The following is a 15,716-nucleotide window of genomic DNA, read 5'->3' on the forward strand; positions in this document are numbered from 1 at the left end:
AGGGATATTGTTCAAAATGCTTTCTCAAAGAAACAAATTCCATTAGTTTTACAGAAGTTGTCACATGACATAAAAATGTACATAATTTAGTTTGAGACAGGCCATTTGGCATGAAAACTGTAAAAAAAATAAATTAATAAAATGTTGAAAGGTACTTATAATGCTTTTTAGAGAAAGCTGCATGGAAAATGTGGTGTAATTAATGTGCCAAGCAGGAACTGAGATCTAATGGTGGCTCTGGATTATGTCGAACAGCACTACATAAAATTGTAATTCCGGGTGCATTTTAAAAATACATACAATTTTTAACCATTGGCTTTCATGTTTGTTTGTTGAATTACACAACAGCTTTGGTCATTAGTCTGCTCTGCTAAAGAATGTCAAACTGTTCTTTAAATTAGAATGGAAAACTGAGGTTTTGTGTTTTAGTTTTGTGAATTTTTACTTTAAGACTAAATAATCTTGAGACTATGCTAGTAAAGCAGTGCTTTATTCATAAAGCACAAGTAAAGTGTGTTTTATGGACTATGTGTTGGGGAATATAACTGTCACCATTAGGATTTTAATGGGTACATTTCTGCCACTTCCATAAAGTGTCTAAAATAATCTGTGGATGATAAAAAAGCTTTTTTTAGATCAGCCGTGTTGTGTAGACAGTCATTGGGTGTGGCTGTCGTAAAGAAGGTGAGCGAGAGGCACAGTCATAAATTCGACTTCAACCGAAATGTAATTAAAAATCAGTCTGCTTGTTAAAGTCGAAAATGAGTTGCAGGGGGTGAGGCAGATAGACAGAGTGGGAGAAAAAGAAAGAGAGGGGAAGAAAGAGAAAAAGATAGAGTATGCCAAAATAGATGTGATGAAATTTAAACAGACTACTATATTGGGGAGAATATAATGGAGTGTCAATGGAAATGAGAGAAGGAACATGGAGCTTCTGCTGTGAGACAAAGAAAGAGCAAAGGGACCATTATTTTAAGACACCTAATGTTTAATTAAGCAAAAGATGATGTAACCCTGAATTTGAATATCATTCAAAGTCTTCAAGACTGAAGGTCCTTTAAGTGGCCTTACAAAATATGTATTAAAAAAGCCAGGCCAGATTCAGAAAAAGGTAGTCAGTACTAGTGTAGTAACAGATGAAATGTGAAAGAGAGACTGTCCAACAGGGAAATGTTCATTCCTTTTTTGCTTTCTGTGTATGCTGAATACCTGAATGACTCAGACTCATTATCTCTGTGAATAGAGGTGAGATGTGGAGCAGCACAGCACAGTTGATGCCGATTCCGTCTAAAAACCTTTCCTTTAAAGTATCTCTTCTTATGTTTTAAAGATGTTCATGCGCTGATTTGTCTCTCAAGGTTTTCAAATATAGCACATAATATTAATAAACCAATTGAAATCTTACACCTGTGCCCACAAGATATATTTTTATATTATATAGTACAGCTTCCTAAAACTGAACATACACTTTCTGTTAGAAGTTTGGAACTTGAAGGTTGGCACCTTGCTTTTTTTGTTTTAGTTTCCAAGCGATGTTTGCCTTCAAAAAACACTTATCATAGAGAAATAGACTTAATTACCACACATACGTACATAAGTATAACCTATAAACAAAGATACAGTTTAAATTCTTTTCTTTTCATCAGTGAGCTAGGGTCAGAAGGTAGGGTCAGCCTTAATGTGATGTCTCTGGAGAACAGACGGTTGCTCAATGGCCCAACAGTGGCAGCTTGCAGGGATTTACGGAGAGGAAGGAGGAGGTGCTATCCTTGACCTGGGTGTTCTCAAAGCAAAATCAAGCGAAAAGCACAAAATGAACCATCACTGATACTGAATGTATGAAAACAGGAGAGCTTTAATGTGGCTTAAATGATATATAGAATAAATAATGTTCATGTAATTTCCTGATTGCTATTATTCTTAGATTGGCTACAGATAGGTACTCTAACAGTCACACGAAGATACACACGCAAACACACACACACATATACACACACACACACACACACACACACACACACACACACACACACACACACACACACACACACACACACACCAAACCTTCGTGTTTCACTTCATCTTCTCCTTGCAAATGTATGACGTCAGGTTGCTAGGCAACTGGATGAGCAAACAGAATCCCTCTCTGCATAGAGGGGTCGCCCCATCCTTCAGATCAGCACGTGCTTCTAACAGCCCATTAACTATGTACATGTACATGTACATGTACATGTACACACACACACACACACACACACACACACACACACAAACACACACACACACATTAAGCTAGTCTCTTCTTGTCTCTATATATTTAGAGGGTTTGGAGGATCTCTAAATTATTTTAATTATTCTTTTATGTATTTGCTTTCATGATTAATAATAATAAGAATAATAATAATAATAATAATAATAATAATAATATTATTATTACTATTAAATTACAAACACAACAAACAAATTACACAATAAAAAAAAACTAATAAACACAAAAGTGAGTACACCCCTCACATTTCAGCAACCATTTTAGTACCGGTATATCTCCTTAAGGGATATACTTAATTTAGACAATAATGGCTGTATGTTGAGTTATTTTCAGAGGACAGTAAATCTATACTGCTGTACAAGCTGCAAATTGACTACTCAAATAGTTTTCTATTTTCATTTCTATAGTATTGTCCCTTGAGAAGATATAATAAAATGGTTGCTGAAATGTGAGGGGTGTATTCACTCTTGTGACATTCTGTTTATACATAGGCCTTTCAAAATCTGTTTTGATCTTATTTCAGTGTAGCTGCTCACAGTTCCACTGAAGGCCTCTGCTGGCATTACTACATCTTATACAGACTGTACAAGCACAAAGCCACCAGGCACAATTGGACTGAATACTGTGCTGAACTGTTTTGATCTTAAGGCACTGACTTCGGATAAGTCTTTTATCCCTCATACTATCTCTTTTCCCTAATTTGTCTTCAGGACTAGGTGAACTAGACTTTTTCTACATACATACTTGAATAACTATGCCCAGAATACATACATACTTTATATTTTGTTGTCTATCAATCACATTATAATCCAAATCATATTGTTTAATTGTTCATGTGTAACAATGTGTAATTTCTTTTTGCAGTCAACTAGTATAAACTGTTCTCTGCCAGTTCGTGCAATGTGATGATAAAACATATATAGCAGTGATAATATAACATCCATATTAAAATCCATATATAAAATTCAAAGCACTTAAATAGAAACAAGTAGAAACAAACAACTAAACATAATTAATTTAAAATGATATTTAATTAATTTTAAGATACAATTGAATATACAGTACAGACCAAAAGTTTGAACACACCTTCTCATTCAAAGAGTTTTCTTTATCTTCATGACTATGAAAATTGTAGAGTCACTCTGAAGGCATCAAGGGCTATTTGACCAAGAAGGAGAGTGTTGGGGTGCTGCGCCAGATGACCTGGCCTCCACAGTCACCGGACCTGAACCCAATCGAGATGGTTTAGGGGTGAGCTGGACCGCAGAGTGAAGGCAAAAGGGCCAACAAGTGCCAAGCATCTCTCGGGGAACTCCTTCAAGACTGTTGGAAGACCATTTCAGGTGACTACCTCTTGAAGCTCATCAAGAGAATGCCAAGAGTGTGCAAAGCAGTAATCAAAGCAAAAGGTGGTTACTTTGAAAAACCTAGAATATGACATTTTTCAGTTGTTTCACACTTTTTTGTTATGTATATAATTCCATATATAATTCCACGTGTTAATTCATAGTTTTGATGCCTTCAGTGTGAATCTACAATTTTCATAGTCATGAAAATAAAGAAAACTCTTTGAATGAAAAGGTGTGTCCAAACTTTTGGTCTGTACTGTAACTTGTAATGGCAACTGAGGGACACTGAAGACTACAGCTTCACTGTGCCTGAGGGCATTTATTACAGTAACATTGCTCACTTGTTTACTAGGATGATGTCACCACCTTGCCTCTCAACCAATTTGATTGTCACTATGATTGGTATCTTCCTGCATGCATTGTTGAATTCCTGTGGCAGAATACTTGAAATATAAATTTAGAACTTTTCCATGAATTTGATATTTGCACAGCTATTGATTAATTTATTATGGTCATGAAGAAGAGTAGAGTATCCTCTATGGTCTACAAGTCTATTGTGTATTCGCTTATGGCTATAAGTGAATAATTGAATCTCTATCTTTTGATCTATTGATCTGTTTATATCCTATCATATTATTTCTGCCTCTTATAATAGAAAAAAATTGAATAATGATATAAGTAGTTCAGAAAAAATTATGATCCTTAATGACCCCCCCCCCCAAAAAAAAAAAAATACAATTGAAGAGATGGCAAGATTGTTGTAAATGAAAAAAAAAAATCCTGATTAAGAGACTTTTGACTGATCAGGGTATTGTTATGTGATCTGGTTGTGTGATTTTGAAAATCTTATCTTTCCTTATCTTTATCAATTTTCCACTCTTGATTGTCTTTCTTTGGAAGTTAACTTCTAGTTTGACTTAAAGGTTTGGGCACATTATAATAAGCAACCATTTTCTTATCAACATGGAAAGTTCTAAAAACTATATAGACTTTTGAGTCACCTATCACACAATACAGAAAATAAGATCTATACATTCAGTTGAAAAAACGTCCTTAGCTTACCAGTGACAAGTTTCTTAAACATTAATACTTGTTAATCAGTTTCACAAATGTTTATCACTAAGACCTAAACTCTGGTTATACATGCTCTCTTACATTTTCTGGTCCAGTTCCCCACCAATCTGTGTGAAGGTTTGGTGGAGCAGGCCTGTGTCTGTTGTCTCCAAATATCCCTTGTACAGAAACACTAAGCTCCAAAAACATTTAGATATTAAAGTCTCCCAATTTAGCAATGTTCATATTTTTAGCGGTAGACTTGTCTTGTGCTGTTATTATTATTGTCACTATTTTTAAAGCTAATCTGTAGTTTTGATTACTACTGAGATACCAACCAATCATATAGTATCACACTAATAATGTGTGCACGTGTGTGTCTGTGTGTGTGTCTTATATTTCTAAATTAGGATTTATAATGAGTCTGAGGTCACATTTGGCATGACTTTTTATTTTGGGCATTTAAAACTGATCAGTGAACCATGGTCATCCCATTTAAATAGTAATTTGATCTGTTTTTTCATTTCTCCTGGAAATGATTGAGTTATGCATATGTTATGGGATAGCACCAAACATAACACCTGTGATTTATAGGCAATTAAATGCACACATTTCCATAAGTACTTTAACAGTGCTACAATTTTAATTAGTTTGCCTTTGTGCACACAATGGATGTGAAATCAAGATGTGTTTAAAGTGTAAATTTGAACTGATTTATATGGTTTTATTAAAATATAGTGCATTAACCATTTTTTGTATAGTCTTTCTATTTCCACAAGTTTAAAAGTTGACCCATGCGTTTCTTGGCCAGGTGTAGTCTGTTTCATTTTATAAAAAATAAATTCCAATTCCAAAGTGTTGAATTTGTATTTAATAGCTGTTTATGGGAACTCTTAAATCCATTGTGGAGGTGTACATAATGTGACACTGTCCAAATTCTTATGAACCTGGCAGTATGTAATTTTTGCATACTTTATACACATAGTACAAATGTATTTAGACACCTTACTTGTTCAGCCATATGTGGTTCTTCCCAAATTGTTACCACAATGTAGTGGATGTGATAGCATTACATTTTCCCATTACTTAGTTTCCATTAGACACAAAGCTGTTCCAACATGAGAATGCTCCTGTGCAAATACCTAGCACCATTAGGATATAGTTTATATGGTTAGAGTGAAAGCTCTGCACTCCTCTGGGAAGATTATGGAGTGTGCTTGTGGAAATTTGTGCTCATTCGGTCACAAGGTACTGATGTAGAATGAGGAGGCCTGGGATGCAGCCAGTGTTCTACTTCATTCGGCCACTATCCAAAATCTTAGGGAAATAAACATAAAAATAAACATAAAATAAAATGTTTAAAAAACACATACAAATCTTGTGATCAGGTATCCACAAAGTTTTGTTCATATGGTTTGCTTAAAATCACCATTCTTTAGTAGTTATTGTTTTTATTTATATAGCTCCTGTCATTTTTAGAACGTTCAGATTCCTTTAAATTACATTTAATAAAACAAGAATAAGAGCCACTAATTAAACCTGATCTAAATTGATGTTTCAATTAGTGTCGATCTTTGAAAGCTTAACATATCCTATGTTAAGTACCTCAGATGGTTAGTTTCCTCTCTGATGAGACAAAGATAAAACAAAGTGAAGGGTTGCAATGAAAAACTATGGTTGGTTATGGATAGTCTCACAGCTAGACGTCAACAAAAGAAAGCTTACCGAGCTTACATTACCCAGAATATCTGGCAACACCTCTAAGTTCTGGAACGATTTACTGTTTAATGTTTTAAAGTACATCAGCATCCCTTAATATGAATATATTCTCACAGCTTTCAACATATTAAAAACTAAATCGTAATGCAAATCAATATTGCGTTAAGGACAGTTATTGTGAAAAGACCTTTGACATCTATTCATTCTGATTAGGTGTGTATTTATGATTTTCACCTTAATTGCCCAACATTTATTCAAAGGTTGCAATTTTTTTTCTGGCAAAAATACAAAATTTTGTGTGAAATGTGCATTAGTTATATCTATCATATTTATATGTATAAACAAAATTTATGTTATGGCTTAATAAAAAGAAGGGTTTTTTTCATTATTTTTAAATAGTATTTTTGGAGCATTTGTGTGCTCTCATACTGCTCTCAAACACCTGTTCTAAGAAGTAGTTTTTAGGCTGATTTTGATACATGGCCAATATCTTATTCATTCGTTTAGACTATGCAAAAGTCATGTTTTTTTAAAGAGACTAAACCGTTATAACAGATGTCAGTCGTGTCTGTGCTAGGCTGACACATTACCATTAGCTGCACTTAGATTGTGTGACACTAACAGTTATATTCTAAGTGGATTCTTGTGCCAGAACTATAGTTAAACAAAAACATCACAGTGACTATTTTGGATGTACTACTTTTCCATTTGTTCTGTGCTTAAAATAAAACCCTGTGAGTTTACATTTATCAAACTGATATAAACATCATGGTATGTGTGTGGGCCCTTAAGTCTTTCGACCTGCCTGCACTCTGCATACACACACACACACACACACACACACAGACACACACACATACACCCACACATACAGGTCTCAAACCTTTTGGATTTAAAGAGAGATAACAAAATTGCAACATGCTAATTTATTTTAATTAAACAACTTTTTGAAAGCTTATGATTTATATTTGACTGATACACGTTTAATTAGAAATGTTAAGATAATTACATAGACAAGTGCTAATTTTGCAACACAGAATCTTGATTGATTCTTCCTCTTCTTCTTCTTTCGGCTGCTCCCATTAGGGGCTGCACAGCGGATCATCCGTCTCCATACCCCCCTGTCCTCTACATCTCCCTCTTTCAACCCAACTACCTGCATGTCTTTCCTCACCACATCCATAAGCCTCCTCCTTGGTCTTCCACTTTTTCTTCAGCCTGGCATCTCCATACCTAGCCTTCTCCTATAGATATACCACATGTCCCTTCAGCTCTGCTACCTCCAGCTCCACCTCCTGTCTTTTACTCAATGCCACTGTCTCTAATCCATACAACATCGCAGGTCTTACCACAGTCCTATAAACTTTCCCTTTTACTCTTGCAGATACCCTTCTATCACAAATCACTCCTGCTACTCTTCTCCACCCACTCCATCCTGCCTGCACTCTTTTTTTCACTTCTCTAACACACTCTCCATTACTTTGCACTGTTGACCCCAGGTACCTAAACTTCTCCACCTTCACCACCTCTTCTCCCTGCAACCGCACCACTCCCTCTCATTCACACACATGTATTCTGTCTTACTCCTACTGACTTTCATTCCCCTTCTCTCCAGCGTGTACCTCCACCTCTCCAGGCTCTTCTCAACCTGCTCCCTACCCTCACCATAAATCACAATATCACATTATTGCATAGTACTAGTATTGATTTGATTAATTGATTGATTTAAATTACACAAAAAAGGGTTTTTATTGGAGTATCTGCAATATGGTCTATTATTAGAGATTGTAGTCATTCAGACACTATTACTATAGAAGTATTATTCAGAAAGGATATTATTTTGTGCTGTAATCCCTGGAGTATGTTCGTTAATACACAATATAAAATGGAAGGACTATTTAACTGTGCATGCCTTAACTTAAACATATAGATTTAACATTTTTCTCTCAATTATGTCTGTTACTATCCACAACATTTTAGTTACTCTTTATCAACCTTTTTACAGATAATTTATGGTCTTTGAACTCATATTTTACCCATTCACTCAAGTCAGTGTGGGGTAACTGCTGTTGATTTTTCACTGCATTAAACCACACTCTGTTCTCAGAGAGGAAGATGCATTAATTGTTGTTGCACACAGAGCAAGAGGCAGGCCCTGTACATGTGATCCAGCCTATGTACGACCCTTTGAACATGAAATGTATAAGACCAGTGCTATGTTGTTTTTGCTGGAACAAATTAAGTCCTGGATTTCAGAATAATGATTCAGAAAACTTTTTTCCAATATAATATAATGTTTATATGTATAGTATTTCCTGCTATATTATATACAAATTGTAAAGATGCAGAACATTATTAATGGGTGTTTATAAAATCAGTATGCTTCAAGTTTTGGAATAAACACTTTGGCCAAATTTTATTCCCTACCAATAGCTCAACCTTACTGTAGATGTCTGTAGAATGCACTTGGACAAATGTAGCTTTATTTAAAAATCTGACGGTCAGTTGTTGATCGGAGGCTAAAGTTGTCGTTTGTATTTCATGTGCAAGTAGAACACATTAACATTCCTACATTCCAAGATGATGACTGTAATGTGTTTATTGCCAAATGTGTGTGTTTCTTGTTAAAAATAAAAAACATGATGTAATGCTTGTATGCTTTGGCAGTATGACAGTGGTATAAAAAATGTTGAATTTGTAACATTTTAATTTTATGCCAAATAAACCCACACTGGTGATCAGTTCCTGGGTCAGATGAACTGTTGCCACTGTTCTGTCATGCTTGTCAAAGCAGTCTGCACTGATTTCACTATTTTGCTTTTGATATATTTTACTAAAACTTTCCTAATTTATACTTACCACTTATATTTAAATGCAAAGTCCTATATCTAAATATGGAGTACTTATTTACACTATTAATTTATATAATGGAGCCATTAATCATATTATTGATCTGCACATATGATTAACAATATAGTGTCAATAGTATACACTCTATATACAATACTTTTAATCTAAGACCTTATGTTTAAAGTAGCTATAATAATATTTAATTGTTTTTTTGTTTCTGTAGGTTGCTGTAGTTAATGGACAGTCAGCTCTCTCCCATGTGAACTTCCCTGCAGTGCAAATCACAACCCCTTCCTGCCATACCTCATCTATTTCACCTTGACTCTGCACTTGTGCCCTCTCATCTCCTCATTCCTGCACTTTCCCACTCCAGCACCACCTTGTAGCCATCTGGTCACTGAGGGAGTTGGAATGATGCCAGTCATGCACACCTCCGTTTCCTGTTTCAACCAGGGCTAATCAGAGGTACCTCAAAATCTCCTCGTCACACACCGCTTCCGGCGAGATGGGCGACAGTAGCTGGGTTTGTCTGAGCCCAGCTGAGTTCTCCCAACTTCAGCAATACAGCGAGTGTGAGTACCAAATGGAAGTGAAAAAGAACAATAGTGTGTTTTTGAAGGTCCGAATTTTAGATTCTGAGCATCCAAGTCTCCATGCTGGCTTTGCTCCATCATTTACTCCAAATGCCTTTTGCTTATTTAAATTATACTGTTTAGATATACAAAAGCAAGCCTTCATATCTCTTCAGATCACCATTCATAGGGCCCAATGAATTCCATGCTCATGTACATTACATATTAAAGAAAATGTTATGCACAATCACATGGAATTGTACACTATCTGTCTTGTTTATTTAATTTTTTAATATCCACTCAGCCATATGTCTATTAACTGTGTAAAATTGTCTGAGTAAATATATCTTTTTTAAATTGAATAAAAATATAAAAGTAAAGGTGTCCTCAGAAAAGACACTTGAGTTAAAATGCTAAATTCGTAATATACCTGTCTGTCCTATCAATCTTTAATTTATATACATATCAGTAAGAGCACAAATGCCATTGAAAAAACGTTAGTACTAAATGGAAATACAACATAAGCAGGTATTCTGTGAGGTCTGTAAACACACCACAGTGTAGCCACAAAAACAGCAACAGTACCACAAAACAAAATAACAGTAAAAAATACAGCAAAAATACAGATCAAATTAAGAAAAAACATTAAAATGAATTAAATTCAGGATTGCAAACTAAAAGTTGCTACATTCATATATAATATTTTGCTGTCATTTTGTACCCTATTCCACTCTTTTTGTTTGAAATTTCTAATATTCTGTATCTTATTTGTAGGCAAATGAATTGTTGTATTAATTTGTAGTTTATAAGGAATCCAAACACCTGTAGCAACAATAACTTGTAAGTAAACCTTATCTGGAAAAGTCTTTCACATTGATTTGGAGACATTTTGCCAAAGTTTTCTTTACAGCTTTATTTCATTGATGTTTGCGGACACTAGTTAATGAACAGCCCTCTTAAGGTTGCACCACAAAATCCTAATGAGGTTGAAGTATGGACTTTGACTTGGCTATTCTATTGTTTTTTTTTCCTTTTTTAGCCATTTAAGTGTCACTTTGCTGGTGTTGGACTAAATTAACTGGAACACTCGCTCCTTGGAAGCATGTCAACTGATTTAACTGCTCTCTATTTGTAAACAAGGCTTTTCATTCATTGTAGAATGCTAAATTCCAAATTATTTGGATGGAGCATAATAATAATGATGTGTGACATTAACTGCTTGTCTGAGTTTGTAGCTGATTAATTTTTTCTTTGCATGATACCCATGTGCTCCTCAGCAATGAAGCACAAACTGCCAAGAGTTTTACTTTTATAGACTTTACACTTATTAATAAAATACCATAATTTCCGGACTATAAAGCTCACCCAAATATAAGCCGCACCCACTGAATTTTTACAAAGATTTTTATTTTGAACATAAATACGCCGCACCTGTCTATAAGCCGCAGGTGTCTACACTGAAACTAATGAACTTTACACAGGCTTTAACGAAAGACAGTGTCTGTTACACGGCTTGTATCTAAACAGTAGCCTACCAAGAAAGTCATTGTTCACTGTCTTCCTCCTTTCTTTCACAACAATTTCTCTCTGGAGTTTATCTTTTGGCATCGTCGTGCGTTTAAAAATCACCATTGGTGAAGCTTTTCTCCCGAAGCTGTGCAGCTCAGAACACAGGTGAAATGCGTTTTTTTCATGCCCGGTTGTTTTCAGCTTGACGAATGATTCACATTTCCTGTTGACAGTCCGAGTGAGCGACAGGTCAAACATCAGAGGAACCTCAACCATATTTATGATGTGGTGCGCCCGATTCAGTGGGAGCGCATCTGATTTAATATAAAGAATTTCATTGGTTCACCTTAACCAGTTCAGCAATTTCATTGGTCTAATGTAATGTCGCACAGTTTTTAGGCTTGAAGTTTGTGAAACTGGGAAAAACCCAGGAAAAATCCATAAACGAAGCCGCTTCGTTGTTTAAGCCGCGGGGTTCAAAACGTGGGAAAAAAGTAGCGGCTTATAGTCCGTAAATAATTCGCTGTTAATTACTTTCTTGATGATTGTGGATATAGGAAGGGTGTTCTTATCATTTCCCACTTGGTCTCTGAATGTTGGTTTTATCTGATTACCTTCTGAAATGTTTTATTTTTTATTGTCATTTAAGGATATTTGTTGGTATATATTGGTGAGGACCTCAAAATTGTATGTAGGCCCTCATAAATAAATAATAGAACCGAAAGTGGGGAAACTGTCTTTTTTCAGTGGCAAGTATACAGAATATAAAATCATTTTTAAAAACATGTTTTTAAAAACTTTTTACAATTAAAGAACATAGTATCAAACACACAGTATTTAAAAATCCAATCAGCAAAGCATACATTGCCATCGCATTAATTTGTCAATGATACTAGGAATTGTCCATCTTCCACTAATTTGCATTGATCAGAAATAGTTCTATGGTGGTCTTTTATGGTGGTCTTGTAACAATTTAATATATCATTATGTTGGATGCCAATTCTAAAGGATTTTCTATATAATTTAAGCCAGAGACTGTGTGGACTGCCATTGAGCTTTATTTTATTTTTTTATATTAGATGACTGTTAATAAAAGCATATTGTTTATCTACCACTGTTATAAATGGTTTGTTATATTACCCCTGCCAGCACAAGCATTTGTGTGTGTTTTGGAAGAATATACGTCATAGTTGGCCAGTACTTTTTTGTCTCTTACACTTACAGGTACGAACACTTAATGATCCCCAGGCTGTTCAGTAGCCCACTTGATCACAGCATTTAATGTGTAATACAGATATGTTTGATGTTTTTTAATATAGAGAGGAATGTAATGATCTCCCTAAATTATTAGAATTAGCAAAGGATTTTTCTGTGCTATTGGCAAAGACTGCTTTATCTTTTTTCAGTCTGCAGTCTGCAATGGTCCAGCGTAACTGCAGGTTTTAATTTCAGCCAAGCAGGAGCCATTTGATAGTTTATTGATGGCCAAGATAAACTAAAGGAATCAGATGGTTCTTGCTTGTTTGAAACAAAAAAACCCTTAAGATTTCAGTCCACTGCAGTATGTACAGTACAGACCAAAAGTTTGGACACATCTGCTCATTCAAAGAGTTTTCTTTATTTTCATGACTATGAAAATTGTAGATTCACACTGAAGGCATCAAAACTATCAATTAACACATGTGGAATTATATACATAACAAAAAAGTGTGAAACAACTGAAAATATGTCATATTGTAGGTTCTTCAAAGTAGCCACCTTTTGCTTAGATTACAGCTTTGCACACTCTTGGCATTCTCTTGATGCCTACTTTGAAGAACCTACAATATGATACAATATTTTCAGTTCACTTTTTTGTTATGTATATAATTCCACATGTGTTAATTCATAGTTTTGATAGTCATGAAAATAAAGAAAAATCTTTGAATGAGCAGGTTTGTCCAAACTTTTGGTCTGTACTATATAGTGAGTAAAATGATTAAAACTTAACTTTAGATTAAAAAGGGCAGCAAGTTGTACAGTTATTTTCTGCAAACACAAATTGATCACAAATAACATTTTGTATTTATGTCAGTTGTTTATGTGTTAATGGACATGTTAGTATAGCTTTAGCCATGTGTGTGTGTGTGTGTGTGTGTGTGTGTGTGTGTGTGTGTGTGTTAACTCATAATCAGTTAAATATATGTGTCAACTTGATTTAAATGTACATCAGAAATACATTTTTGATGTTGTGTAAGTGTTTTGAGTTTCCTCAAAGTAAGCAGAGTAATGGGTCTCTGGCTCATGTCAAATTATTGCTCAGTCTGTGTAGATGTGCATGTATAAATCAGTGCTAATGGCATTAGCAGATGTTTGTCTGTGCTGCATAGCCTTCGGTCATCATATGTGTTCCACCTCACCATCTAACCTCTGGCATTTGCAGTAAAGAGGCTCATTAACATGGACTTGTGATCGAAACTAAGCTAACAATTTATAAATCACAGACTCAGTCAATGCCAGTATGAAGTCATACTTTCCTCACTCACAAACCACAAGTTTACTTTGTTGCCGACTGAGCCTATGGAAAATGACTTGCTTTTGCTTCAGAGGTGAAAAAATTTGGTTTAGTTTTTGCTCATCTTTAGTTTATGCTTTGTGAATAATGCTGCATTTTTACTAAACTGGCTTCTTCAGTTTGGAAGGAAAATACCTTCCACCCAACCGTTTGCTACTAAGCTTTCATAGGCACATTATTACATTTGATTCCAAATATTAATTATAAAAAGTATTAGGAACATTACATAGCATTTACTCTTTATTTTTACAATCATAATGGAATCAAATTGAATAATTTCAGCTAAAATATGTATTATAATGTAATGTTATAAAGTACTGTAAGGGTTTTCTTTACTATAAGGGGTAGACAGTAAACAAACTTGGACAAACTATAGATGAATTAGCTAGCCTTCTAGTCATGTAAAAATCACACGATTTGGTACACCAGAGATTAGTTAGCAACATCTTGTAAGCAAGGGATGTGCAATACAGACTACAAGATACAAGATTATTTTATAGCTTATTTGTATAGTCTAAGAAAATTTTTAATGTTGAACTTCAGCAAGTTCTGGGCAAAAGAATCATGTCATAGATATTCATATTTTTACACAAGTTGTTTCTAGAGTTTACTGAATGATCCAAAAAAACAGAAAAAGCTCTGTCTTCGGAAGTTTCTTTTTGATTAACATTTTTATTGAGACTGGTTTATGCTCACAGGAAGGATATGGTAACCCAAATATGCACTCTTCACAAGAAAACCATTAGCCAAAAACAGGAATCTGAGGCTCTAGGGGTGAATAGAATCATTAATATTGTCAGCTGAAGTTTGGAAAAGCATTGCCTCATTTTCTGCCTATATTCTACTGTCCAGTTTTAGTAAGCCAATGCAAAAAATAGTATCCAGGTATTATATAGTGGACAATAAGTAGATATGACAGCTCTCCACTGGAAGAAAATGTTTTACATTTTGATTCTAAAAAGCAATTTTGCTAAACCTACATGTCTGCTGGACAACTAAAAATAAAAATAAATCGCCTGGACATGAAATCTGCTTGACTCATTGCCTAAGCTACTGATTAATGCAACCTTTGTAAAACTCATATTGTGAGATGTAAACAGGTACATAACTAGAATCATCCCAATTAAACATGTTTAGACATTAGCATTAGCCTACAAATGCAACTTCGTACTATGGCAAATGCTATAAATGGTAACTCAAACATAGACTGGTGGTTTACAAGAAAATAGAGTGAAGCTTATTAGCTAAAAATTATTATTCTCCTAAAATATCCTCTGGCCAATCAGCTCTGTTTATTAAATGTCTTCTGTAACAGATGTAACATAGATTTTTAATAGAGTTTCAATGATTATAGAAAATGGCAAATAAAGTTTTAATCATAACATTAATCATATTTTTGATGGTCTTCGGTCTTCGGTAAAAAAACATTTTTTACCAATAAAGAACATAGTACTTTAGTGTATATGACCACTATTCACTATTTATTTTTACAAGGGCCAAAAACACTGGCTAGGTAGTTCTGATGATCTACAGTGCCAAAGACCTACACATTCTGTAAAACCGAGATGCTTTATAAATATTTAAAAAAGAGCAGTTTCCAAAAAAAATAAAAAATGAATATATGTAATAAATTGACTAAAATCCACAGTGAATCTATAGTTACATAAAAAGTTGTATTTAAAATTACTTGAAGATTGACATCACTTTTCATTTGCCTTTTTCTCATACACAGATTCTTCTAAGAAGCTGAAAGATGTTTTGGAGGAGTTTCATGGAAATGGTATACTCTCCAAATACAATCCGGAGCAGGTATGTCTTCTTACTGAAGTATGATGTCATTT

The 15,716-nt window shown here is 34.6% G+C and overlaps 1 protein-coding gene across 5 annotated transcripts in view; it reads left to right on the top strand.

Annotated features, from left to right (window-relative positions):
• Positions 1–15,716, top strand: part of dgkg (diacylglycerol kinase, gamma) — an 86,531-nt gene that overhangs the window by 14,917 nt on the left and 55,898 nt on the right. For all 5 annotated transcript variants that reach the window (XM_083538138.1, XM_083538137.1, XM_083538140.1 and 2 more), the window contains exons 2-3: positions 9,464–9,812; positions 15,608–15,684. In XM_083538138.1, the coding sequence (XP_083394264.1) occupies positions 9,746–9,812; positions 15,608–15,684 (144 nt within the window). In that variant the 5' untranslated portion in view covers positions 9,464–9,745. The remainder of the gene's footprint in view (positions 1–9,463; positions 9,813–15,607; positions 15,685–15,716) is intronic.

This window comes from Silurus aristotelis, assembly GCF_946808225.1.
Source record: "Silurus aristotelis genome assembly, chromosome: 3".
NCBI lineage: Eukaryota > Metazoa > Chordata > Actinopteri > Siluriformes > Siluridae > Silurus > Silurus aristotelis.